Source organism: Globicephala melas, chromosome 15 (genome assembly GCF_963455315.2).
Source record: "Globicephala melas chromosome 15, mGloMel1.2, whole genome shotgun sequence".
Taxonomy (NCBI): Eukaryota; Metazoa; Chordata; class Mammalia; order Artiodactyla; family Delphinidae; genus Globicephala; species Globicephala melas.
Genome location: NC_083328.1, coordinates 27668627 through 27693592, shown reverse-complemented (window position 1 = coordinate 27693592; position 24966 = coordinate 27668627). Strand labels below are relative to the sequence as shown.

The window sequence follows — 24966 nt, the reverse complement described above, 5'->3', positions numbered from 1 at the left end:
AGCACGTCAGCTGAGGCTGGAGGGGAGAAGGGCGGAGCACGTTTTGAAGGAGCGTTGAAGAGAAAGAGGAGGAGGGCAAAGTAATGGCCCCCAGGTCACTGCAGCACCCCCTGCAGACAGAGGTGGGAGAGACACCAGCCCTGAGCCGCCACCTCCCAGTACCGGTAGGGACCACTTCTGTTCACCACCCGTTGGCCAGAACTGGTCCTGGGACCCCGCCTCACTGCAGAGGTTACTGAGAAATGGAACAGAGCATATAGATTTTTTGTGAGCACCAACTTCCTATGCTGTAGTCTTAGTCACCACTGGACCTCAGCCCCTGGCACGTCGTGTTGGTTGAATAAATGCATGTTGACAGCACCCACTCTCATTTTACAGCTAAAGATGCTAAGACCTCGAGTTGGGACATGTCCTGACATGTGGCTCCTTATTGGACTCTGACTTTATTTTTACTTTGCTTCGGAGAGGAAAACTCCAGAGGCCTTGTCCAGGGTAAATCAAGTTCCCAAGTAAAACTTTAAAATAATCCCTTTATCCTCCCAACTTCGTCTTATCCGCTTGGTTTTATGATATTTGCTGTTTGTCCCTGGTTCCCGGCAGAGAGCTCATAAAACCCTTGCAACCTCCTGAGCGATAGGGGTGAAAGGAGCATCTTTTGGTACAATATTTGGTCTGACACAAGAGCTTCTAAGACCCTTAGAAATCCTGGAGTGATAAGAGTGGGTTTTTTGTATGCTAATGAAATGACTAGTGGCTGGAGCCCCAGATAGCTTCAGGGTGGGGTCTGGTCCCCAGAAGGACGAGGGCATGATTAGAAGGTTGGAACCTTTAGCCTCTGGGTAGGGAGAAGAGCTGGAGATGGAGTTATCACCAGTGGCCAATCATTTAATCAGTCACTGCTGTGTAATGGAATCTCCATAAAAATCCTAAACTCTGACATTTGGAGAGCTTCTGAGTTGGTGAACACATGGAGGTGCTGGGTGGGAGGTACACCCAGAGGGGGCATGGAAGCCCCGTTTCCCCCCCGCCCAATACCTTGCCCTATGCATCTGATCCATTCGGCTGTTCTTGAGTTGCATCCTTCATAATAAACCAGTAATCGTATGTAAGCTGTTTTCCTGAGTTCTCTGATCCATTCTAGCAAATTATCGAACCTGACAAGGGGGTCGTGGGAACCACTGATTTATAACCAGTTGGTTACATGTCCCAGTGGCTCAGGCTTGCACTTGGCCTCCGAAGCGAGGGCAGTCTCATGGGGCTGAGCCCTTAGCTTGTGAGAGCTGATGCTAATTTCAGGTAGTTAGTGTCAGAATTAAGTCGAATCGGTGGATACCCAGTTGGTATCCAGAAAGTTTGAGAATTGGTTGTTGGTGTGAAAAAAAACCTCCACACGTGTGGTGTCAGAAGCACTGACACCAGTAGATAAGTAGATAAAACAGTTGAGGTTTGTGTTCAACTCAGATGGCCTGAGCAGTAGGGCCCTGCCCTCTACCTCCTCATACCTCCAGCGTCCACCGTGGCACCAGGCACACGGTAGAGGCTCAGTGAAAGTTTTGGAAATGGATGGATTTTTTTTTTTTTTAGATTTTTTTTGATGTGGACCATTTTTAAAGTCTTTATTGAATTTGTGACAATACTGCTTCTGTTTTATGTTTTGGTTTTTTTGGCCGTGAGGCATGTAGGATCTTAGCTCCCCGACCAGGGATCGAACCCGCGCCCCCTGCGTTGGAAGGTGAAGTCTCAACCACTGCACCGCCAGAGAAGTCCCTGGATGGATTTTTTGTAAACTTCCCCTGTGTAAACAAAGGAACAGCGTGGAACAGCAGAGTCGCTGGGCCTGGAAGTTGTCTGGACCTGGGTTAAAATTCTAGCTCTGACCATTCTAGCGTGACCATGGACAAGTTAACTCATCTCTGTGAGTCTCAGTGCCCTTACCTGTAAAGTGGAGAGACCACCGCCTCCCTGAGAAATGTGTTTGGAGAGTTAAGAAAGATTCTGTATTCGGAATGTCTAGCCCCAGGTGGGTGTGCTGGGCGTTCAGTCTCTAGGAGTACAAGCAAGGGTAGAAGTCCCGAGGAGCGGGCCGTCGTGTATAGTCCCAGCCCTGCTCTGGAGGGTGGGCTGGGCCTCACCCCTTCCCAGGTGTCTGGGTTGTTTCTGTAGAAAGATGCTGGGCCCTTGGAAGCATGGAACCATCCCCACCCCGCCTCAGTAGCACAGCTCGGGGGGACTGGGTTTGCCCAGATCTGTTTTTGAAGACCCAGTGATTTTATTCTCTTGCTTCTGATGGCCTGTGGACGTATGTTGCTTCATCTGCACCATCACATTCAAGCATGTGAGGTAGCTGCCAACTGATTTGAGAATCGAGGATTCCACCTCATAGTCCAGATTTGCCGCTTCCCTTAAAAAGCGGGGAGTGGCTCTGCAGGGCCCCGTCCCCCCGTCGCAGTGGTCTGCGGGAGCCTTCTTCGCCAGCATTGCTGTCGCTCTTGTGTCTCACGCATCAGGCCTTGGCCCTGGCCCCGCTTGTGCCCCTGGCCGCTGAAGTGTGGGTGTGGCTGGCGGGTGTTGGCCTCTGTCCGTCTGCTCTCGGGAGGGATGCAGCTGCCTCACCGCCTTCTCTTCCTTGGCTTTGAAGCCTGCTTGTCCCTCGCAGCCGTGTCCCACCTGAAGGGCCTCCCCGGAGGGCGTGATGACTGAGCAGAGCTGAGGAAGATGGGCTCTCGAGTCCGTTCCTGTCCTGGCACTGCTGCTCCTCAGCTGTGTGGTCCTGGCCACAGTACTTAACTTCTGTGAGCCTCATCTATGAAACGCACTTGGAGTCAGCAATGATATTCATAAGCGTCTCCACTCAAGTCCTGGCATTCGACACGCACCGGCTGGTATTAACGTTTTGGCTCCATTTATGCCTCTCTTTGCCCAAACAGCCGTATCAGCCTGTGGCATCAGCAGTTAAGGATTTATACTGATCGTAGAGGCTACACCTAAGACAGAGATGGCCCCACGTAACGCCGCTGCTGCTGCCGCCAAAACCTTCTCTAAACCAGACCCTGTGTGACCATCGCACTTTCAACAGGCTGTGAAGGGTCCCGGGCGTTGTGGGGGGACGCTCTTTGCGATAACGAGGAAGTGGCTCTGTGGGTGCCATCTGTCTGCCCAGCGATCCCCGCGTGGTCGGGAGCCAGCACAGGCAAAACAATTGCATGAGGAGAGAGAAGGGCCCCATGGAGCCCGCAGGAAAGACTGGACGTAAAATACATGCGAGCACTTTGCATTTCTGGTTGGGCTTTTACAGCTCGGTCTCAGCCTCTGGAATTGTTGGACTCGGAGATTTTCAGAGCAGGGCACATCTGAACCCAGGATCCCGCTGGGGTTTTTGGGTCCAGTGGAGGGAGGTCCTGACAGTAAACAGGTGCAGACAGGAAAATACCACATCTCTCCTTTTTGATTTTCCTCTTTGGACCTCACGTACAAAACAGCAAGTTCGTGCTATCGCCCAGCTCCTGATACGTGGATCTCACTGTCCACTCTGAAACCTTAAGCCTCAAGTTCATCATCTCTTATCCCGTCAGCCTCCTGCTCTTCTCGCTGCCACAAGTAGCTGCTCTGGTGTGTTTGGCTCAAGCTATAAATTTGTGTGTTTCCTTCTAGAATATGTTGCATTATTCATGTTCTTAATTGATTTACATGGCATTGTGCTAGAGTCTTCATTCTTTCACTGTTTTCACCCAGCATCCTGTTTACGCTCTGCTCGTGTGGCCGTGTATGCCTGTGCTTTGCTTCCGTAACTGATCAGTATGTTTGGGGGAGTGTATCCACCACAGTCCGCTTGTCCTTTACTCCAGAGATGCCGCCAAGTGGCTCCTGATTCCTCCGCACTCAGACGCAGCGCGGCAGCCAGTCTCCTTGTATGTGACCCTTATGGTCCATGTGAGAATTTCTCTGGGATAGATACTCAGGCTAGAATTGCTGGGCCGCGTAGTGTACCTTTTTTTGTTTTTTTTTTTTAATTTTATTGAAGTATTGTTGATTTACAGTGGGTCATGTAGTGTACTATATTTAATTTGACCAAATACTGCCAGACTAAAGAATATGGTAGTTTTAAAGGCAGAGGAACCTGAATTGTGTCTGCTTCTAAAAAGGAAATCACGTGTGTTGAGTGTCTACTGTGTCCTGGGAACATATTAACTCATTTGATCACACAGTAATCCTCTGGGACAGGCACTCTTAACATGTGTGTTGCACAGGTGGAGGAATTGAGGTCCAGAGAGGTGGAGTGACTTACTCAGGGTCACCCAGCTAGACAGTCGCTGGGATGAGCCTGGCTCTGAGTGATTCTTGTGGACATACCATGCTGCTTTCCTAAAGAATCCCAGGTCCTAGGCCTGGCTTCCGTAAATTTGTAGAAAGCGTTCTAAGTTAAGGAGCATCTAATTAGATCAGACGTCTGAAATTGGTGGCTTTGTGTGCCCTGCACTCTTGTTTTGTTTGATCCACCTGGTCTTTAAATCTTTTATAATTTTCAGTATTTAAAAATCTGGGATTTCACAGAAAAATCGAGGTGACCTGGCAACAGTGGGCCCACTTTCCCATGAGGCAGCAGTTGCTGGGATTAAAGTCGTGGCTGACCCTGTCCCCACCGGCCCCTCCTGGCCCTGGAGCTTGCAGCTCTGGGAAGAGGCATTTTTGCACGAGGGCAAGGACTTTATTTTCCGCTCTTGAGTTCTTCCCAGTAAGTGCATGAACCAGCCTTTCGCCCGTCCCCGACTCAGCTGTCCAGCCTGCAGTTTCCCTTGGCTGCAAAGTCAATAACAGAGAAAAATAGGCTTTAGCTGTGACAGAGCCTGCTGCTCTCCTGCCAGGAGATCATTTGTTGTGTCCTATCTGGGACCCAGCCTGTGCCAGGCACCACGGAGGGTGGAAGAGACATTGCAGATGGGCTCCCACCTGTGGCGGACAGGCCACCGTATCCAGCCCATCTTGAGCAACAGAGGCTGCTATGAAGCTTCTGTCCGTAACCCCCCCTCCCACAGAAGGTGGGGTTCTGATGGTAGGAAGACGAGACTTCATCCAGACACAAATACGTAGCTCTGTGCTAAGAGGAGAGTTTTTAGAGCCATGGTATTTGGTTCACCCCATGTGAACTGAAGGACTACTTTGTTTTTTTAATTCCTGTTTTTAACAGAGCTGTAGGGCTCCTGCTGTTGTGAACACATTGACCCTAAGAGGCAGGACAGCATCCTGCTTATGGGCTGAACTCAAGACAGACATGGCTCTAAATCCCAGCTCTATTCCTCCCTAGCTGGGTCACCTTACTTCTTGGAGCCTCAGTTTCTTCATCTGCAAAATGGGACTATTAGTATCTACTACACAGAGCTGTAACAGGGGTACATGGAAATAATTCAGGTAGACACTCCACGTCGTGCTCAGCACATAGTAAACTTGCAATAAAGGGTATTACTATTATTATTATCGTCACTTTGAGAAGCACATGGGCGGAGAATGTCAATGTACCTTGAGCCCTGGAGGTGGGGATGGGGGCGTGGGGGCGTGTTCCTTTTCTGAAATAGAGACTTGCTTTCTTTCCTGTGTTTGCAGTCAAGGTGTGGAATGGGCATGCCTTCATTGCAGGTGGGGGTCAGGACCTATCTTCTGTTCTGACATTTAGCGTAATTCACTGACATCACGCAAGTGCTGTTTTACAGTCTCGAAGCTATCACACATTGTGTTCCCTCCTTGAGCTGCCCAGCCCTGAGGGTCTGATCTGTTTCCCCCATTTTAGAGTAAGGTATCGTGAGCAGTGGGGCTTGTCCGTAGCCTCACTCGGGGCTTTTTGAGCAGAGGAGGAGGGTCTCTTGGGTCAGCGGGAAGCACAAGCTTGGATTTGGTGTGGCACTAAGCCCCGGCCTTTCCCGTGAAGCAAGTGCGGAGAGGACTTTGGGTCCGTGGTGTCCCCTGGAGTCTGCCCTTTCTCTTGCTGTCACAGGCAGCGTCTCACCCAGAGGCCATCAGAGCCTTGGGCCTGCCGACAGGGTCGTACAGCTTCCTGTGTGTCGTATGGGAAGTCCTGTTTCAGATATGATGGGGGAGGTAGAGGCAGTTAGGTCTTCAGTAGCCCCTTGCCCTTCCCACAGGAGCATTAGCATATGCCATTGATGGAGGCAGAGGACCTGGCTCCCTGATTTTCCAGATCCATGGGCTTGGGCAAGGCTCTTCCTTTCTCTGCACCTCTGATTCCTCATCTATGACACGGGGGTGATAGTAGAACCTACCTTGGAAAGTCGTTTTGTGGATGAAACCAGATGGATAGGTGTAAAGGACTTAATAGGCACTCAAAAGTCAGCCGCTGCTGCTGCCGCTGTTATTGTTGTTCTTGCTGTCGTTCTTTATGCATCTGTTGTAAGGATGTGTTTAGCTTCTTGGGAGTTTCTGTTACCCGTTAGAAAGCGGTGGGGTGGGCGGTATTCATGGTTTTCTTTGCCTTCCCCACACACAGTGTTCCGCACAAAATAGGTGGTGGCGATTTAACAAGTCAGTGCAAAAACAGGAGTAGGGTTTGGATCAGAAAGTCCACAGTTTGAATTCTGGCCCTTCCCCTTTCTGTATGGCCTTGCAGAGGGTGAGTAGCCTCTTCAACTGTCTGTCACCGCCTCCGTCCCCCACCCCATCCCTGTGCGGCAGGGATGAGCCTGCCTGGGGTGCTCAGTGGTTTAGGGTGTTATATGCACTCCCAGCTGTAAATGTGCCTCCTGGCTGTAAAAAGGTCACTGCCTTTAAGAAATGTTGATCTTCTCTTTTAAGTAAATATTATTGAAAATGTTACCAGGTGAATAGGAGCAAGGGCTCTGATGTTGAACCACCTCAGCGCAAATCCCAGCCCCATCACGTTCTCCTTGTTGGCTTTGGGCTTTGATGGCTGTAACATCTCTGAGCCTCAGTTTTCCCAGCTGCGAAATGGGGATAATAATTCCAGCCTCACTGGAGGCCACAGGAGTAAATAGCTAAACTCATGTAAAGCACATAGAGGGATCCATGTTACATGGCAGACATCAAATCGTCAACTCCTTTCTATTCCTGCCCTGAGTCTTCATCTCCGGGCCTCCTGAACCCCCAGCGTGTGCACCTGGTCTCTCTCCCAGACCCTCTGCACTGACTTCATGACTTACCACCTGCCTCTTTCCAAAGCCTGGCTGCTTCAGTCCGTACGCCGCCCCCCACCCACTGAGAAGATTTCACCCCACACCCTGAGCCCAGGCTCTCCTCACTCCCTTCAGTCACTCTGTCTGGATGCCTTTCCTCCCGTCACCGTCTGCTGAAATCCCACCCACCCCTCCAGACCCAGGCCGGAAGTGCCTGCTGATTCCCAGCACCCAGCTCAGAGGGAGCAACCCCCCCCCCCGGCCCCAGGAGCTCTCCTCCTGTCTGCCACAGTTTTGTCACTGGCCTCCCGGCCTGTTGTCCACCACTGGCCCATGAGCTGACACCAGGACGTGTCATCTCATCTCGGGGCCCTCAGCACAGGGCCTGGGCTGTCACTGTTGGAAGAAGGAAGGGGCTCTCGGTTGCGACCTCCGTGAGGGCATCTGTCCTGCTCACCTCCTCTCGCACCTGCCCATCACAGGCCCTGGCGTGAGGTGGGCACCCGGGGCAGGCGTGGATGGGCAAGTGGAACCTCCTCTACTCTGGTGTCTGGTAGATGCTGGAACATATGAATGAGTGAGATGCCATTCATGCCTTTAGGGCAAGAACTGGGTGTTTTTTCATCCCAACTAACTGGGCCTGGCAGGAGAGGTGTCAAATAAATGTTTGCTTGGATGGATAACTGTGTAATATCTCCGGGACTCAGTAAATGTTCCAAGCAGGAGACGCTGAGCTCCCCAGGGCTAGACCTGTTTCCTGTCTTTCTCTGTCCATCCCAGCCCGTTACCAAGCTACTTGCTTGGTAAATGGTGGCCCAGCTGAGTCGCCGGGGGTCAAGTAATTCAATTAACAGGACTTTGCTTCCCTGTCCCTGCAGGAGGGGCAGTGACTCTGGCCTCTAAATTAGTGGGTATCTGTTGAGGTTTAGGTCCTGAATTTCTCACCAAGGGTGCCTTAGAGACACATGGGCCTTCCTTTCCCCTCCTCTGCCATCCCCTCCCCGAAACCGCTCCAGAGAAAGCCCTCCTCCTTCCCCTCTCATTCACACCTGGTACCATCCAGCTGCTGATTACTTGGAAAAGAACTTGTTAAACAAAACTTGTTTAAAGCAGCCAGGCTGCTCCCCATCTGTTTGACCCAGACGAGAACATCAGGACCTCCATCCTGACCCCCTGGAGCCCACTCTCAGCGTAAAGGTTAGGAGGAGACTTCCCTTTTTTAAGTTCACGATTTTATTATTTCTGAGTAAAGCAAGTGAAGATATTTGGTGTAGTTTTGCTAAAATCACCCAATCAGACGCTTATCAGAGGGGCTCAGTGATGTTTGGGAAGCTGCTACGAGGGTCCTTCGTGCCCGGCCATTCATTGCTCTCAGAGGTCTCCGTCCAGAGTGTTTAGGGTGGCAACAGCAGTCATTGTCTCTTTTCAGGTTCCCATTAACAAGTGCATGACGGTCACCCTGGAAACAACCCTCAGGTGTCAGTGTTGGGAACCCAGGCATCACCCTTGTAACAAAGCCGAGTTCATGGGTTGCAGCATTTGCCCCAGGATGACAGGATTGGGCCTGCGGTTCAGATGCGCTGCACCCACACCTCACAGCCGACCCACACTTGAAAGAGGAAGGGCAGATTTCAGCATTCCAGGGACAGAATAGAGTAACCGGGACAAAAGAGGGCCTTTTAAAACTGAAGCATCTTCTTTCCATTCTCATGGAAGGAAGAGCTGATTGTCAGTCTCTTGCTTAAAATACCTGTGGCCCTGAGGGTAGAGTCCAGATTCTCTAAAGTGACTTCCCAGGTCTGCCCCTGCCCTCCCGCAGCTCCCTCTCTCTCGGTGCCCCCTCTGATCCTCAGTCCCATGGTTCCTTCTGGCTGTGGTCTTTGGAATCTCCGGGCGGTTCTCTCCCTCTGTCTTAGAGCAGAGCACAGGCTTACTGGGGCCGAGTCCTGTCTGCACCCCTCGGTCGTTAGCATCCGGGCACTGGCCCTTACCCGCTCTGAGTCTCATCTTCTCTCTCTGACATGGGAATACTAAAAAGTACCTGTCTCAGTGGGCCTCTGAGAATTCAGTAAAATAACATATAAGTGTGATCAGCCCAGTGCCCGGCAGAGAAAATGCTTGGTAAAAGTTAACAGTAACACTTTCTCCCCCTCCTGCTGCTGCTGCTGCTATTATGATAACGATTACATCACACGATCCCTGGGGAGGGCCCACGTGCCCGTGTGCTCCCTACACACCCCCGCAGCAGACCTTGTGTGCACCTTTATCCTGTGTTCCTGGCTTTATAGCGCTGTTTTGTAATGATCTGTCTTTTCCATCGACTGTAAGCTCTGTGAAGGCAGGATCCGAGTTGCATTTATTCTTTCACTCACAGCACCTGGCTCACAGGGGGCCCCCGAGGAGTATCTGTCACATGAATGGGTGCATTGAATAAACGAATGCAGGATTCCAACCCATCAGCACGTCCCACCTGGGTCGTTGACTCTAAACTAGAACTCGAAGTCACTCGCTAATGCTGGGCTCCTTGGGAAGCTAGTCATTGTTCTGGAATTCTCGAGCCATTGAGGTGCCCTGAGATCAGCTGATTCTGCAGCAGCCTTTCTCGACAGGGCCCTGAGCTGCCTGCTGTTCCTGATGGACAGGACCTTCCGTTTATTTTATAAAACACCATGATAGGGCTTCCCTGGTGGCGCAGTGGTTGAGAGTCCACCTGCCAATGCAGGGACACAGGTTCGTGCCCCGGTCCGGGAGGATCCCACATGCCGCGGAGCGGCTGGGCCTGTGAGCCGTGGCTGCTGAGCCTGTGCGTCCGGAGCCTGTGCTCCGCAACGGAAGAGGCCACAGCAGTGAGAGGCCCACGTACCGCAAAAACAAAACAAAAAACAAAAAACACCATGATATCCTTAGATGAAAATAAAAAGGAACTCTGGAAGTGCAGAATCATGGGGAAGGTCCCCTTCAAGAGGCAGAATGTGGTCTAGAAAGCACTGTTGTCAGGAACGGCCCAGGAAAGAAAATATCACAAAGCACAGGGGGCAGGGGGTCTGAGCATCAGTTCCAGGAACTGTAGCTCGTCATCTTGTTCACAACATTCCATCATTTTAAAAATAGCTCTTATTCATTTGATGGCGTCTTTATCTTGTTGAAGCTCAAAATAAAACTAACCTTTTCTGGAGGGAAAAAAAAAACACTCCCACGAAAATAGTCCCGAATGTTCTTTTTATTTTTTATTTTATTTTTTTTTTTTTGCGGTACGCGGGCCTCTCACTGTTGTGGCCTCTCCCGTTGCGGAGCACAGGCTCCAGACGCGCAGGCTCAGCGGCCACAGCTCATGGGCCAAGCCACTCCGCGGCATGTGGGATCTTCCCAGACCGGGGCACAAACCCGTGTCCCCTGCATCGGCAGGCGGACTCTCAACCACTGCGCCACCAGGGAAGCCCCTGAATGTTCTTTTTTAAAGCGAGGACAAACTCCCAGTTCTATTATTAGTCCTCAACCATAATTGACAATACTATTATGATAGGAGTGCCGCACAAGACGACAGCAGGGCCACGGGCAGCGAGGACTCATTAAGCGGCCACCAGAGGCGTCTGGCAGATTCCACGAGCTGGGCTTCGGTCCAGCCCATCACTTCTAATGCTGCGTTTTGGCTGCCGCCTTAGGAGCGCAACCAAAAAGCTCACAAACGTTCCTTGGCCCTTTAAGTGCTGGCCCCTGCCCAGCGGGGCAGGCCCTATGGGGATGCTCATGTCCTCCCAGGGGTCCTGGGTGACAGACGGGGTCCCTGCAGGACCAGCTCCCTGTCTTTGCTCACTCGTTACCCATTGTCTGCCCTTTACTCCCTGCCCACGGGGAGCTGGGAGCCGGGGGCGCGCTTGCAGCTGCTTCTGTCCATCCTTCTCCCGGGTCAGGGGGCTTTGTCGTCTCTGTTCTGGCCTTGCTCTCCCCGGCGGCCTGCCTTGCTGCTCCTCAGTCCACCTCCCACATTTCTAAGTTCCTGCAACAAATGCTGATGGGGCTGCTGTGATCTCCAGGACGCGGGGCGTGTTGCTGGGGGGGTGCGGCCGTGAAGGGAAGTGGTCGGCAGGGCACGCTGGGGCCACGTGGAGAAGGTTCCTGCGAGCCACGCTAAGGGTTTAGATGTGCGTGTTGGGAGGGGGCAGAGTTCATGGGACGCCACTGAAGAATTCCAAGCAGGGGAGTGGCGTGAAAGAGCTCTCTGCCTCAGGCTGCTCTGGCTCATTCCCCACCAACAATCTTTCTAAATGCACCTCCTGGGTCCCACCCGCTTCAGCTTCTTTCTTGGTCCACAAGGCTCCAGCTCCAGCCCTGGGGAACCGCTAAGCCTAGCCACGGGGCCTGCCTTCCGCTGCTCCCGTAAGCTACACTCCTTCTGCCTTTGGCCTTTGCGTTTGCTGTTCCCTCCGCCTGGCATGCCCTTCCCCCACTGAGGGCACCCACCTAGACCCCTGACAGGTGTCTGTCATCCAAGAGCTGCTGGAGCAGCACCTTCAGGAGGCCTCCCCTGAGTGAAACGCTCTCTCCGTTCCTCGTGCAAACCTCCGGCACGCTTCCCTGATCACACATGGATGGCAACGTCCCAGCACTTGCCCCTGCCTGGCTCCCCACTGTATGTCTGCCTGCCTGTCTCCACGCCGTTGTACACATAGAAACTCTCTGAGGAAAGCTTCCTGGCTGAACGTCCAGAATCATCAGCTTCTGTCACAGAGCCTGGCGGGCGATGCTGGCTACCGGGCGCTTAGCCTCGGCTGCCATGAATGACGTAGGCACCATCCTAATCCCCAGTTTACAGGTGAGAAACCCCAGCTCTGCGTGGTTTAGCTGCCAGACGGCAGAGCTGGCCAATGGCAGTGCAGGCTGTTCTTCTGCCTGAGGGAACATCACCTGGAACGTGGTCACCTGGAACATGATCGTCTCACGGGATGGCTCTTGGATGGCTCTGTAGGGCCTCAGGCAATCCAGGTGGTACAAATTTGGGGTCCCACAGAGGCCAGGCTGGGGACGGGACTGAGGAGAGGAGGCTGGGTGGGATGGTAGCCCTGTGCTTCCAGTAATGAGGGCCATTTCTCAAGGGAGGCCAGAAACCTGGATCTGAGGCAGATACACATTGGTTTTTAATGTTTTTAGGCCATTCAAGCTGTTAGCAGCTTGTGGTGAAAAAGGCACCACCCTCTTCACCTTTTGGTCAGAACCCACCTGATCCCTGAGGGGGAATCTGATCTGAACGAGGCTGCGTTCAACCTGCTGGAGAATTGCCAGCTTCATTCTGGGATGGAGTCTGCCCCTTTTTAAGAAATCTCAGAAGCAGTAGGCACATTTGAAAATTCAAACGTTCAAACACCGACCAGGTATGAGGTAACACCAACAAATTATCGTTCATTTTGTTCGAGGTGATCATGGTATTGTGGTTCAATCGGAAAGTGTTCTTAGTATTTTAGAAATACACCTTGAAGTGTTGAGGGGTAAAATGTCACGATGACTATAATTTACTTTGAAACACCTTCGCAAAAAGGTAAAAATGATGTAACGTGGAAAAGGGTTAAGACTTTATTAGATAAAGGGTCATGGGGGTTCATTATACCATTTGCTCTGCTTTTTGCCCTAATTTGAAATTTTCACAGTAAAAGATGAAATGACAGTAATGGGAAAGAACATAGGCTTCCTTGAGTTGTTCTGAGATCTTCCCGGCCCCACTGCGTCCTGCCAAGTTGTGTGCGGCCACTCGAGGTGTCCATACCTCCAGGATCATATTGAGCCCCAAAGGCTGGACATCTAGGCAGAGGCTGGCCGTCAGCATGCCCATCCCCTCAGTGACTCGCTTCCTTCTGCTACAGCTGACGGGCAGGTGCAAGTTCTGTGAACTGCATCTTGGCTGGGAGATACCTGCAGTTTAGAGGACCTGTAGATTTTTCTTATGTAAATTGGAGAGTGTCTTCTGGATTGAGGGCAGCTCTCACTGCTCACCCATTGATGACCTGGGACCCTGCTCAGCCGCCTGCAGGTCTTGAGCCCTGGGGCAAGTTTCTTACCCTCCCTGAGCCTCCGCTGTGCTGTAAAGATGCAGTGCTAGGAAAGTGCTGAGCGCAGAACGTGAATAAAGACTCCACAAATACCATCGCTTGTTCTGAACAGCTCAGGTAGAAATTGCTCGGCTGTCAAACTCAGATTACTGCCATGTTGGGTTTTCTCAGGAGCTGGCTGGGGTTTCCAGGGACTGCCTAGCTTGAGGAATCAGTAGGATTTGTGATTCCTCCAGGGTGATAACCTTTCTGCCAAGTCCCTGTTGGCCCTGGGACCTGGGCGAGAAGAGGCCCAGGTGAAAATGGGCAGATTCGACTCCTGGGTAGGATCCTCTGACCTTCACTTTGGGGGATCCTCACCTTCCTAGGACCCCATAGCCCAGCCCCACAAGCAGCACAGGGAGCCATCCCCAGCCTCCCCTTGGTGCTTAGAGAGTTCTGAGCGTCCTCCCCCCGAAAAAGGAGAAATGTCCACGAGCTCTTCCAGGGATGACTAGCCCCTTTCTTGCCTTCCTGCAGCAAAGCCTCTCGAGCCATCCTTGAGGGTATCTTGTGCAGATTGAAAACCAGGCCCGATTAGCTCCTTTGGGCCCTAACCTGGCATATTGACCACCTTCCCAAGGAGGAGCGTCTAATTGCTTAACGATGGGTTGAAACTTGGAGACCGTGGAGCGGACTCTGGTATCAGATGGGTGAGCGGAGCCGGAGTGGCTGAGCTCCAGCTGAAGACCACGGCTCTCCTAGCCTGGTGCCTTCACTCCCCGCACTCAGCGCCCCTCCAGCCAAGCTGCAGGAGATTCCAGCCCCAGACGGGGGCTGCGCTGGCGGTCAAGTTGGAGCGGCCAGCAGCAGTGTTTGAGCGCTGTCCCCCTCTGGAGAAACATCTGGCTGAGGCAGTGCACCAGGGGGTGGTTTCGGGTGAGAGGACCTTGATGTGACCTTGAAGTGGCCCCCAGGGATCAGCGGCTGCTCTGTGTTCCTTCCTCCCCCCGGTACTCGGAGGAGGATTGCCAGATGAAAGACAGGATACCCCGTGAAATCTGAATTTCAGATAAACAATGGATAATTTCTTAGTGTAAGTGTATCCCAAATATTACACGGAAAGGGTTTATTGTACAGGCCATACTTGAACCCTGAAAAGTATTGAGTCATGAATAGTGAGAAATTCATTGTTTATCTGAAATTCAGATTTCACGGGGCATCCTGGCTTTTTATTTGCTAAATCTGACAACACTTAAGAGGGACTCTCCCTGCTGTGCTCCGGCCCTCGGCAGGGCCTCGTGGGGAGGGCATGTCCTCGGACGTCTCTGAGCACATGGGCTCATTCTGCACACTGTTCCCAAGCCCCAGGCTGGTGGAGAGGGGGGATGACTGCACTGCTCCATCTCTGGGGCCTCGTGGGCGAGCGGCCCGGCCCCGCTCTGGGCTACAGTTTCCTCGTGTGTCCTGTGAGGCTTCTCGTGTCCCTGTGAAGCCGAGTGACCCTGTTCCTTCTGCCGCCCTCGCTCTGCTCTCCCCTATTCACCCCACTCAGCCTTCAGTCTGGAAGGAGCGTCACTTCCTCAGAGAAAGCCTTTCCTGCCCCACACCGGCCCTGGTTTCCTGGTTCTAAGCCAGGCCCCCAGGGCAGCTGCACATGAGCAGGACAGGCTCCAGGCTCTGTGGGTCCCAGGGCAGCAGGCAGATGTGAGGTCCCTCGTGCCAAAATGATTGAGTTTCCACATGAGGACAGCAGATCACCACCCAGGTTGAGTTCTGACCCTGAGGGACTGACCAGAGCACACACCTAGGAGCTGGCCCTGCCGACGAGGGCCAGGCAGGGGCCCTGTGCCTGCCCCGGGGCGCACTGAGCAGCCCCGGCCCGGAGTAGCCCTGGGGGTGGGACTGCGCTGCTACCTCTCCTAGTTTTTCAGAGAAAATGGAATTTGTTTATTAATGAAATCTTTCTTAAATAGTGGCAACTGATTCATATTTCAGAAAATTCCCATGAAGGCAAAGTTAAGCATCCTCTCTGGAGGGTGGCATTGAGTGTGATGAATAGTTATATGCTGACCTGTGTGGCCACTGGATTTATCGGTGTCTCCCCCACTGGCCCCGTGACCTCCACCAGGGCCACAGCAGTGACCCTCTGTGTTTATGGTCTGTCCTGGGTCCCAGCACCATACTCGGAACGTTGCAGGTGCTGAGATTTCATTCATTCCTGGGAACACACTGCAGGAAGTTTCGTGGACCTGCCTTCCCCCACTTAACAATGATACTATCACGAGCATCTCCCATTATTAAACATGATCATACGTGTAAAGCCTGAGGCACCCCTTGCACTCGCTCTGGGTGGTGATGATTGATGGTTGCGTGTTCTCCGGGTCGTCCATCTCCGAGTGGGTGAGGAAAGCATAGCTGAGCACACCTGTCTGTCCGTCTTCCCAGGACGCCAAGTTTGTGGAGGAACGCAGGAAGCAGCTCCAGAACTACCTGCGCAGCGTCATGAACAAAGTCATCCAGGTGGTCCCCGAGTTTGCCGCCAGCCCCCAGAAAGAGACCCTGGTCCAGCTGATGCCCTTCTTTATGTGAGTACCGGCTGCGTTCATGTGCTCCGCCCCACACCTCCTTCCTTCTCTCTCCGGCGGTTGCATGTGTCTGCGTCCTGGACACCCCAGGACCCGGCTGTGCCCCAGAGCCTGCGAGGTGCTGATGTGGAGACTTGGGTCAAGGCATCTGGGGGTTTAAAGGGCTCACGAGAGAATGAGCCCACGAGTGAGCATTGTCGATTTGAGGCTCGCGAAAAACGCAGGGCTCTGTGGTTTTATACTTTGGTACATTTTGATCAAAGGAAAGCTTGCAGCTCACAGGTGTTCCAGAGCTAAAGTGGTCTCTGTCAGGCGTTCTTCAGCATGTGGGCAGTGAACCCAAGGAAACTTCTCGCAGACTCCCACTGGTGCCGACTTAGATTACTTTCATGTTAATGTTACCTAAGTATGAACCAACTTAAAACTAGGTATAAATTCCTTGTTCTTATATGTCTTATACAAGTAAAAAAAAAAAGAAAATTAAAGAAGTTTACATGTTAAGCACTTACAAAATCATTGCAATTCAGAATCAGCAGTTAACAGAGCGAATGCTGCTTTTTCTGAAACCAAATCTTTGCTCACGACAGTGTGCAGCAGCTTCTCCTGACCTCGCCACATGCCATGTACCGCGCCGGTGGTCCGCCTGCTGACCACACCTCCCCCGCCATGACTTTCCTTGGGTCACGTCGCTGGGAAACATGTGTTTGGGCCTCACCTTGGGGGCAGGTGGGCCTCACTGGTGTCACTACGTTATCACTGATCAGTTCCCTCTGTTCTCATAAGTCTCTCATCACACCGCGACATTTATACCCTTGGATTCAGGGAACCCAAATAATGAAGCATCCTTAGTTTTTATAAAGTCTTCAGATGCCAGAGAATATAATTACACTCGACCCTTGAACAATACAGGGGTTAGAGGTGCCAACCCCCCATGTAGTTGAAAATCTGTGTATAACTTTTGACTCCCTCAAAACTTAAATACTTATAGCCTACTGCTGACCTTACCAATGACATAAGCAGTCAGTTAACATATAGTTTGTATGTTACTTGTATCTCTACATTGTATTTGATGCATTCGTGACATACCTAGCTTTTGCTTAATTTTTTCAATATTTCTAGGCTATGCAGTTTATCTGCGAGTTTTTTTCAAATTGTTGCAAATCTCCAAAATTTTTTCCAATATATTTATTGAAAAATATCTGTGTGTAAGTGGACCTGTGTAACTCATACCCATGTTGTCCAAGGGTCAACTGTATATTATTTCTAAAACGTTACCATCATGGTGGGAATGATCGATGTAAGAATCCATATAGCTAACCTGTGGGCCTCTGAAAGTGGGTTGGGCCTTGTCACTTGAAAAACACTGATTTGCTGGGATGAAGCAAGAGTTCCTTTCCCCAGAGCTCTTTTAAATGGTGTGCTGAGGGTTTGGGGATCTGTTTTGTCCTAACGGTGATGCTATGACTCAAGCCGGGGCTTATATCTGCGTCTCTCTGTGGGGGGAACGGTGTGCCTTTGGCATCACACTTTCCAGAATTTCCAAGTTGAACTTGCAACCGGACAGACATCGGCAGGGCTGCCCCTCTTACCTGCTTAGGGCTTTGAAATTGCAGTGAAGCCACTCGCTTATGTCTTTCTAATTGTTTCAGGACCTTTATGAGAAGGTATAATTGTACTGTGCTATCTGTGATAAAAAGATGCCTTTTTTCCCCCCCAAACAAAATATACCATATGGAAAGCTGAATTTTTCTTTTTCTCAGTTATTTGTGATGCTAGGGCCTTGATCTTGCTGTTTTGAAAATGCCACTATAGTTCATGAGAGGAGTTCCCCTTCATCTTTTAAAGGCAGCCCCCTGGCCTGTGATGAGTGTTGGAAATCAACCTGTCACTGAGTCAGGTGTGTTTTGGCCAAATTTCCTGATGAAAATTGAATCCGAGAGGTAGTCCTGAGACCCCAGTACTAAGAAAGGTTGCCCACCTCACGTGTGAGAAGAAGAGGCTGCCTCGTACGGGAGAGCTGGTGCCCCTACTGCCAGGGCAGGTGGTCCAGGCAGCTCTGGTGGAGAGTGTACCAAACATCAGCCCGCCGAATTGTGACAATTGCACTTTAACTCAAGTGTCTCGGCGTGCTGTGAAGTCCCAGCCACTCTGGTTGCCATTGATGAGAGCTGAGGGAGAAAGCGTTGTGCCTAATTAGCAGAGAGAATGTGAGGTTCAATTTCATGGGCTTTACAAAGTGCAAAGCATTTTGGTAGGAGATTGTGGCAAGAGACACAATATTGACACGAGACTCTGGACTCAACGTGGGTCTCGACCCCGGTTGAAGTTAAACAGCTTGCCCTTCGGCTTTCCTTGCAGTTCCACAGTTAGCTGCCCTCTCCTCCTTTGTCTTTTTTGAGTGAGATGGGATTTCAGGTTGGAGCTTGCAGATTGTGTCATTTGGGGGTGCTGGAAGGTGAGCTGCAGCCCAGTTTGTCCATGCTGGTGAGCCTCCACGTGATACCTTCCTGTCTGTGCAGCCCCAGAAAACAGCAGGTCTGGTGTCACAGCTCAGAATCTCACCCTGAGAGATTCCTACTTAAAAAAAACATCTCTCTCAACTAAGGAAATAAACTCCCCAAAGTGTGATTATTCTAATCTTGACAGATTTCCTCAGGTCTTTCAAATGCTGATTCAGGGCCCTAAGGATCCCTTTCAGCTACTGAACATGAGTGGACTTGTTGACTAAGGATGGCCTTGCCCGGCTTCCTCCCCTCGCTTATTGAGCATTTACTATAAGCTCTGGCTGTAGGTTTCACCTCATCCAGACTTCCTGAGAGCCTGTTAATTAGGTGGACACCATATCTTCATTTTATTACATGGAGCCTTACAAAGTTGCCAATGAAAGGGCAATTTCATAAGGTTCCACCTAATACTGACAAGGAAAATGAGGCCAGAGAGGTTACCTTGTGACCCCATGGTTACCTACCAGCACATGGGGGGCCCGGGCTGTTTGGTGCCAGAGCCCATGGCTTGAGGACATGGGTGACAAACCCGCAGCCTGTGGATGGAGCCTGACCCTCCAACCTCTTTTATTTGACTATTCCGGTGGGGTTTTGTTATTTGTTGTTGTTGTTTTTCTTTTTTTAATATCTATTTTATATATAGTAGTATGTATCTGTTAATCATGGACTCCTAACTTATCCCACACTTCACCTTTCCCCTTTGGTAACCATAAGTTTGTTTTCTATGTCTGTGAGTCTGTTCCTGTTTTGTAAATAAGTTCATTTGTATCATTTTTTTAGATTCTGCATGCAAGTGATATCATATGATATTTGTCTTTTGCTGTCTGACTTACTTCACTTCGTAGCGTAATCTCTAGGTCCATATTATTGCTTTTTCTTTTTTTTTTTTTTTTTTTTTGCGGTACGCGGGCCCCTCACTGTTGTGGCCTCTCCCGTTGTGGAACACAGGCTCCAGGCGCACAGGCTCAGCGGCCATGGCTCACGGGCCTAGCCGCTCCATGGCATGTGGGATCTTCCCGGAACGGGGCACGAACCCATGTCCCCTGCATTTGCAGGCGGACTCTTAACCACTGCGCCACCAGGGAAGCCCTATTACTTTTTCTTAATTAAAGTGTTGCCAACATCAAAAAATTAGAAGGTATCATATTTTTTTAAAAAATCATATATCAGCCTTCTCTGGAAAACTCAGAATTGGTCACACCCTATTATGGACTGAATGTTTGTGCCCCCCCCCAAATTCATATGTTGAAGTCCTAATCCCCAGTGTGGTGGCATTTGGAGATGGGGCCTTTGGGAGGTGATTAGGGTTAGATGAGGTTATAAGGGTGGGTCCCCATGATGGGATTAGTGTCCTTAGAAGAAGAGGAAGAGACACCAGAGTTCTCTCCTCTGCCACATGAGGTCACAGTGAAAAAGCAGCCATCTGCAGGCCAGGAGGAGAGCCTTCAGCCAGAACTAAATCTGCTGGCACCTTGATCACGGACTTCCCAGCCTCCAGAACTGTGAGAAATAACTGTCTGCTGCTGAAGCCGCCCGGTCCGTGGTATTTTGTTATGGCGGCCAGAGCAGGCACATACCCACCTGCATTCCCACTGGACCACACTTGGCTACAGTCAGACTGTGCTGCCCTCTCCGCACTGAGCCCGCCACTCTGCTGCCTCCTGCGCACTGAGCCGAGCCTTCCCTGCCATTCGCTGTTAACGTTTGGCTGTTTCTCTCCCATAGTCACTCGCATTACCTGCCTGGCCCCCGGAGACACTTGAGTTTGTGGTGCTGGCTCTTACCTGCTGCTCAGCAATATAGGCTTTGACTGTGAGGCACCCATGATGCACTGCTCACACTCTGTGCTCCAAAGTGTGTTCAACAAGCTCATCCGCTGCTGAGCGTCACTCAAGGTGGTGCCTTTCCCATATGGGGCGAGAGACGGAAGGTGTACAGGGGATTAAACCTAGTGGGTAGAATTTGCTCGTTTTTCTTCACCAAAACCCTTAAAACCTTCAGGCTCAGGCAGCCTGGAATCCGGTATTCCATGGCACCTGCTTTGACACACACGTCTCCATTTCATCTTTCCTTTTCACTGTGTCAGTATTTCACTGTGTTCTGCAAGGGGCAGCATGACTTCCAAGGATTCTGCCATCTGCACAAATCTGAGAGTTGAAGAATCAGCAGGTTCAATTTTTTTCTCCAGATCTCTCTGCCGCCCATTGCCTTCCTTGCTAATGCCAGCAGCAGTCTGAATTAGAAAGTAGGACAGTAGGAAGTGGGCCATTTCTTTCCCATTTTGAACCCTGTGTATGTCTGGCCCACGTGGGGACCAGAACCTGCCTCCAAACTAGTGAGCAGACACCACCCCCTAATGCCCTCTTCCTCTGGGGGCCCCGTGTTGTTTTCATCCTCCTGGCGTGTTGGAGGGAAAGGCGAGAACCCCAAGATGTGACACATGGCAGATGTAAGCAGTTACTTAGGGAAATGTCAGGTGCTCCTTTGAAGGTGCATTATCGAAGGGAGACCAGGATTCCAAGAATTCATTCTGCGGAACTGGACTGCAGATCGGTGAAGACTTGAGTGATTTGTGGTGCTGTCATTCAGCACGTTATTAAAACGTATTTCTGCGGAGTCATTCATCCTTGAGAAGTGCATCGTGTTCTGCCATTCCGTGAGGGGAGAGGAAAAGTTCCGGGGGTGGAAGCCAGAGTAATGTAGGTCACAGCACAAATTCTCTACCGGATTCTCAGCAGAAAACACAGTCGATGTTTTCCCCACTCCCCACCCCCATCTGCTGCCATATTTACTCTCAAAGCTGTTAAATATATTTTTGCTGAAATAGGAGCTGCCATGTTCTCCCAGCGAGCGGGGCTTTGGCGTGGGGTTGAGACGCTTCAGCCTGGGTAACACCAGGATCACGTGGACCCCGGCGGACACGCTGCTTTGCCAGGGGCGCTCACAGGAGTCACGTGGTTCCTTCCTAGGACCCTAGACCCACGTTGCTTTTGTGGCTGATCCACACCTCCAGGTTCCAGAATGGTCTACGGCGGCCAGAAAGGGGTGCAGATCCTGTTCAGAAAATCTCAGTTGTGTGGCCAGACTGGCAGACTGGTTAGGTGTGGGCTGTGCTTTAAAATAAAACACCAATGTGAGTGACTGTCGATGGGAGGAGTGCGCCCCAGCTGGCGCCTCACCCGCCGCTCCCTCTCATGTCGCCCCTGGACCTGCTTCGCTGACGTACCTCAGCTTCCTGGCCCTCGAAGGCAAATGAGCCTGAGACCCCTGGTGTCCAAATGGAATGCGTGGGAATTTGGGAGTCAGCGCTGTTCCACACTACCTCTGCCACGAAGGAGGAGGGTGATCTCGGGCAAGGATCCAGCCTTTCTGGGTCTTAGTTTCCTTATGTGTAAAATGGGAAGATAAGTATTTGACATCACTGTTCTGCTGGGATGTTAGGTGAGGATTCTGTGTGAGAGCAGGATACAGCAGCTTCTCCGTGTCAGTGGCCATTGATAACGAGACTCGTTATCAAAACCCTACAGACATTTCTCCATCTGTCTCTTCATCCATCCATCTGTCCATCCATCCATCCATCCATCCATCCATCCATCCATCCATCCATCCATCTATCTATCCATCCATCCATCCATCCATCCATCTATCCATCCATCCATCCGTGTCTACAGGTGAAAAACTGGAGTGCCAGGAAATTTAAGTGGGTTGCCTAAGGTCCTTGTGAGAGTAAATGGCAGGCCAGGGCAAGAGTCCACTGTGCTTCCCTGAGATACAGGGCACATAGTAGGTGCTCATGAAATGCTGATTTATAACATGAATTATTCTGAAAGTCAGTTTTTCCCTTCCTCCTTCCCCTGTGGGGATCTCTCATCTAGATGGAGCGACTCAGGGCCTGCCCCAGGGAAACTGGGTGCGACAGCTAGGCTCTGGCCTTTCTGGGAGCCCAAGAGCTCAGCCGGGCCTAGATGGCAGTGCTCCCCACTAGGGGCCAGGCCTCCCCTGCAGGAGGATGCCCACTCCTCAGAAGCTCTTTACCTGGAGGCCCCTCCCCAGGGAGACCTGCCACCTTGTCGCCTGGAGAGATGATATGTAAAATGGCACTTAATCACCTCCATCTGCCGGCCTGGCTATTTCAGGGGCCGTGTTAAGGGATGCAGAGAAAGTGCGGTCCCCAGGGTACTGGTCTTCCACGCCCTCAGTGCTCCCACCCACAGCGATCAGAATGAATCACTCTTTCTGAAAATGACCAGGGCGACAGCTACTCTTCTCTGATACGGAGATGGCCTCCCTAGCCCCTGTGCATCCCACCGGTCATAGTAATTATGTTCTACTCCTGCCATTTCTTTTCTGTTTGGTGGTGAAGTGGGGAGAGGTCAGCTCTACAAAGAGGAGGGAGAAGAGGACGATCGTGCAGCTTTTACAAGTCCCAGAAAAAGTGGGGGAGCCTGGAGCATCTCCAGGGCAGAAACGCTGCTGAGCGGATGCACGGAAAGCCTCTGTCAAAGGGGCTTGTGTTCAGCAAACACCTCTTTCATCCAGTCAGTGTTTATTGAGCACCTACTAAGGACTCAGCAAGCACTGGGGATGTAACAGAGAACAAAACAGAAAAGAGAGGATAAACCACCTTTATGGAGTCGGGGAAATGGAAAATAAACGTATAATACACTGCTAAACAAGGTCTTTGAAGAAAAGTAATGCATAGTTAGAGGCTAGAGAGTCACAGTCGCATGGGCAGTGTTTCCACCAAATGGTCAGGAAAGACGTCTCTGAGAGAAGACCTTGTGAATTTCTGGGGGAAGGGTGTTCAGGTAGAGGGAACAGTAAGTGCAAAGGCCCTGAAGCAGGAGCAAGCTTGGTGTGTCAGGTAAGGCCAGTTTGGCCAGAACAGAGAGAACAGGGGAATGAGGCTGGAAACATCACCAGGGCCGTATCACATAGGGCCTCGGAGGCTGTAACAATGACTTTGGGATTTACTCCAGACTGAAGGGTTTGGAGCAGAAATGTGGCATAACCTGGTTTGTGTTTTTAAAACCTCACTCTGGATGTGGGGTAGAGAATGGAATCGGCGGGGCCGGGTGGGGAGGCTTTTGTAGGGCCCAGCAGGAGGAGGGCGGTGGCTTGGCCAGGGTGATTGGACCCTGGACATATTTAGGACTGGTTGTTGGGAGTGAGAGAAGAGAGTTATGACACACCCGGGGTCCTGACAGACCAGGCAGATATAGAGGTGCACCAAGTTATTCCATACGGACGGCCCTGTATTCAAGTCAACAAATGTCTCCTGAGCAGCTGCTCCATGGAGGCCCCTGGGGTAGTGGGGAGGTTGGTGGGGGTGTTATTACACATAAGACTAAGACAGCGCCCCAGCCCTCAGGGTCAGCAGGTGTGTGGGTCATGTTATCATTCCATGGCAGCATTTCTTTCCCTCATTCCTGTTTTCATTCACTAGGAATTTGCAGAATGCCTAGACAGGTGTCATACTGCCCTGTTCGTAGCCCAGCTCTGCTATGGACTAGCTGTGTGGCCTCGAGCAACTAACTTAAGCCCTCCCGTGCCTCAGAGTCTTCCTCTGTACAGTGGAGATGTTGCCAGCATCCCTTCCTGGGGCTGCCGAGAGGGTTCCACGAGCGCATGCATGTCAAGCTCGTAGAACAGCGCCTCGCATATAGTAAGCTCTGTATGTGCGTAACTATTTTCTACCAGCAGAAGGGGAGCACGGGAAAAGGAGAGTCTGGGGAGCAGACGTTTTGGAGGAAGTGATAAAATCATGGTATTAAAAAAAAAAAAACTGAAACGCAACAGAAAGATATAAGAAGGAGAAGTAAACATCACACCCCACTCTGCTATGCATCGTGCCCCCCACCCCTGTGATCGCTGTCAAGTTTCTTATGTAACTTTGCAGAAATCGTCAATACTTATGTAAGCCAAAGCCAGGCTCTACCCAGCCCTCTGTAGTTTGCCTTTTTAATTTAATAAAGCTGGCTCATTCCCTTTGAAAGCTACAGAGTACTCACTGCAGTGGCTGTTTCATAATTTATTTCACCATCGCTCCATCTGAACACTTAGGAGGTTTCCAGATTTTTCTCCCTCAAACAGTATTGCCAGGGATGTTTCAAATAGATGTACTAGATGTACAGTTTGGCAGGTAGGTCTGTAGAGTTTATTTTTAGAAGCGGTTCTGGCTCAGGGGGTAGGTACATGTTTAAATTTTGACAGATATCACTAACCCCTACCCTCTCATGCCAATTTGATACTCACCATTTTGTTAGGCATGAAGGGGGAGATGTTCTGTCCAGATATGCACAACAGCTGCAAAGCTCGGGGGGCCCTCTTCTCCACTGGCGGAGAGCAAGCGCTGCCCTTGTGGCCAGGACGCCCTGGAAAGCAGGGCTGGGAGCTGGGGGTGGAAGGTCTTGGAAACCAATACCATCTTGGTCTCCGGGAAGGGAGCCCTCGCAGGTCTCTGAGCTCAGGTCCATGCCTTAGGAGCATCCCACTGGCAGCTGGGAGGGGGGGGGAGTGAGAGTGGTGGGGAGATGGGGCAGGGTGCTTTCGTAAGAGTCGAGAGAAAGGGTGGGAGGGCCTGAGCCAGACGATGCCAAGATTTTGAGGCTAAATATCTGGGCAAAGGGGACGGAGGGGAAACTGGTTTGGGAGCAGCGAGGTGAGCATGAGGCGTGGGATTTAGAAACCACTCTCTGGGGGGTCCTCAAGGCAG

The 24966-nt window shown here is 51.3% G+C and overlaps 1 protein-coding gene across 3 annotated transcripts in view; it reads left to right on the top strand.

The window, feature by feature from the left end:
- Positions 1–24966, top strand: part of SNX29 (sorting nexin 29) — a 552967-nt gene that overhangs the window by 478598 nt on the left and 49403 nt on the right. For 2 of the 3 annotated variants that reach the window (XM_030883986.2, XM_060284206.1), the window contains one exon: positions 15608–15747. The exons of the other annotated variant lie outside the window; for it this stretch is intronic. In XM_030883986.2, the coding sequence (XP_030739846.2) occupies positions 15608–15747 (140 nt within the window). The remainder of the gene's footprint in view (positions 1–15607; positions 15748–24966) is intronic. 3 annotated transcript variants of the gene reach the window in all.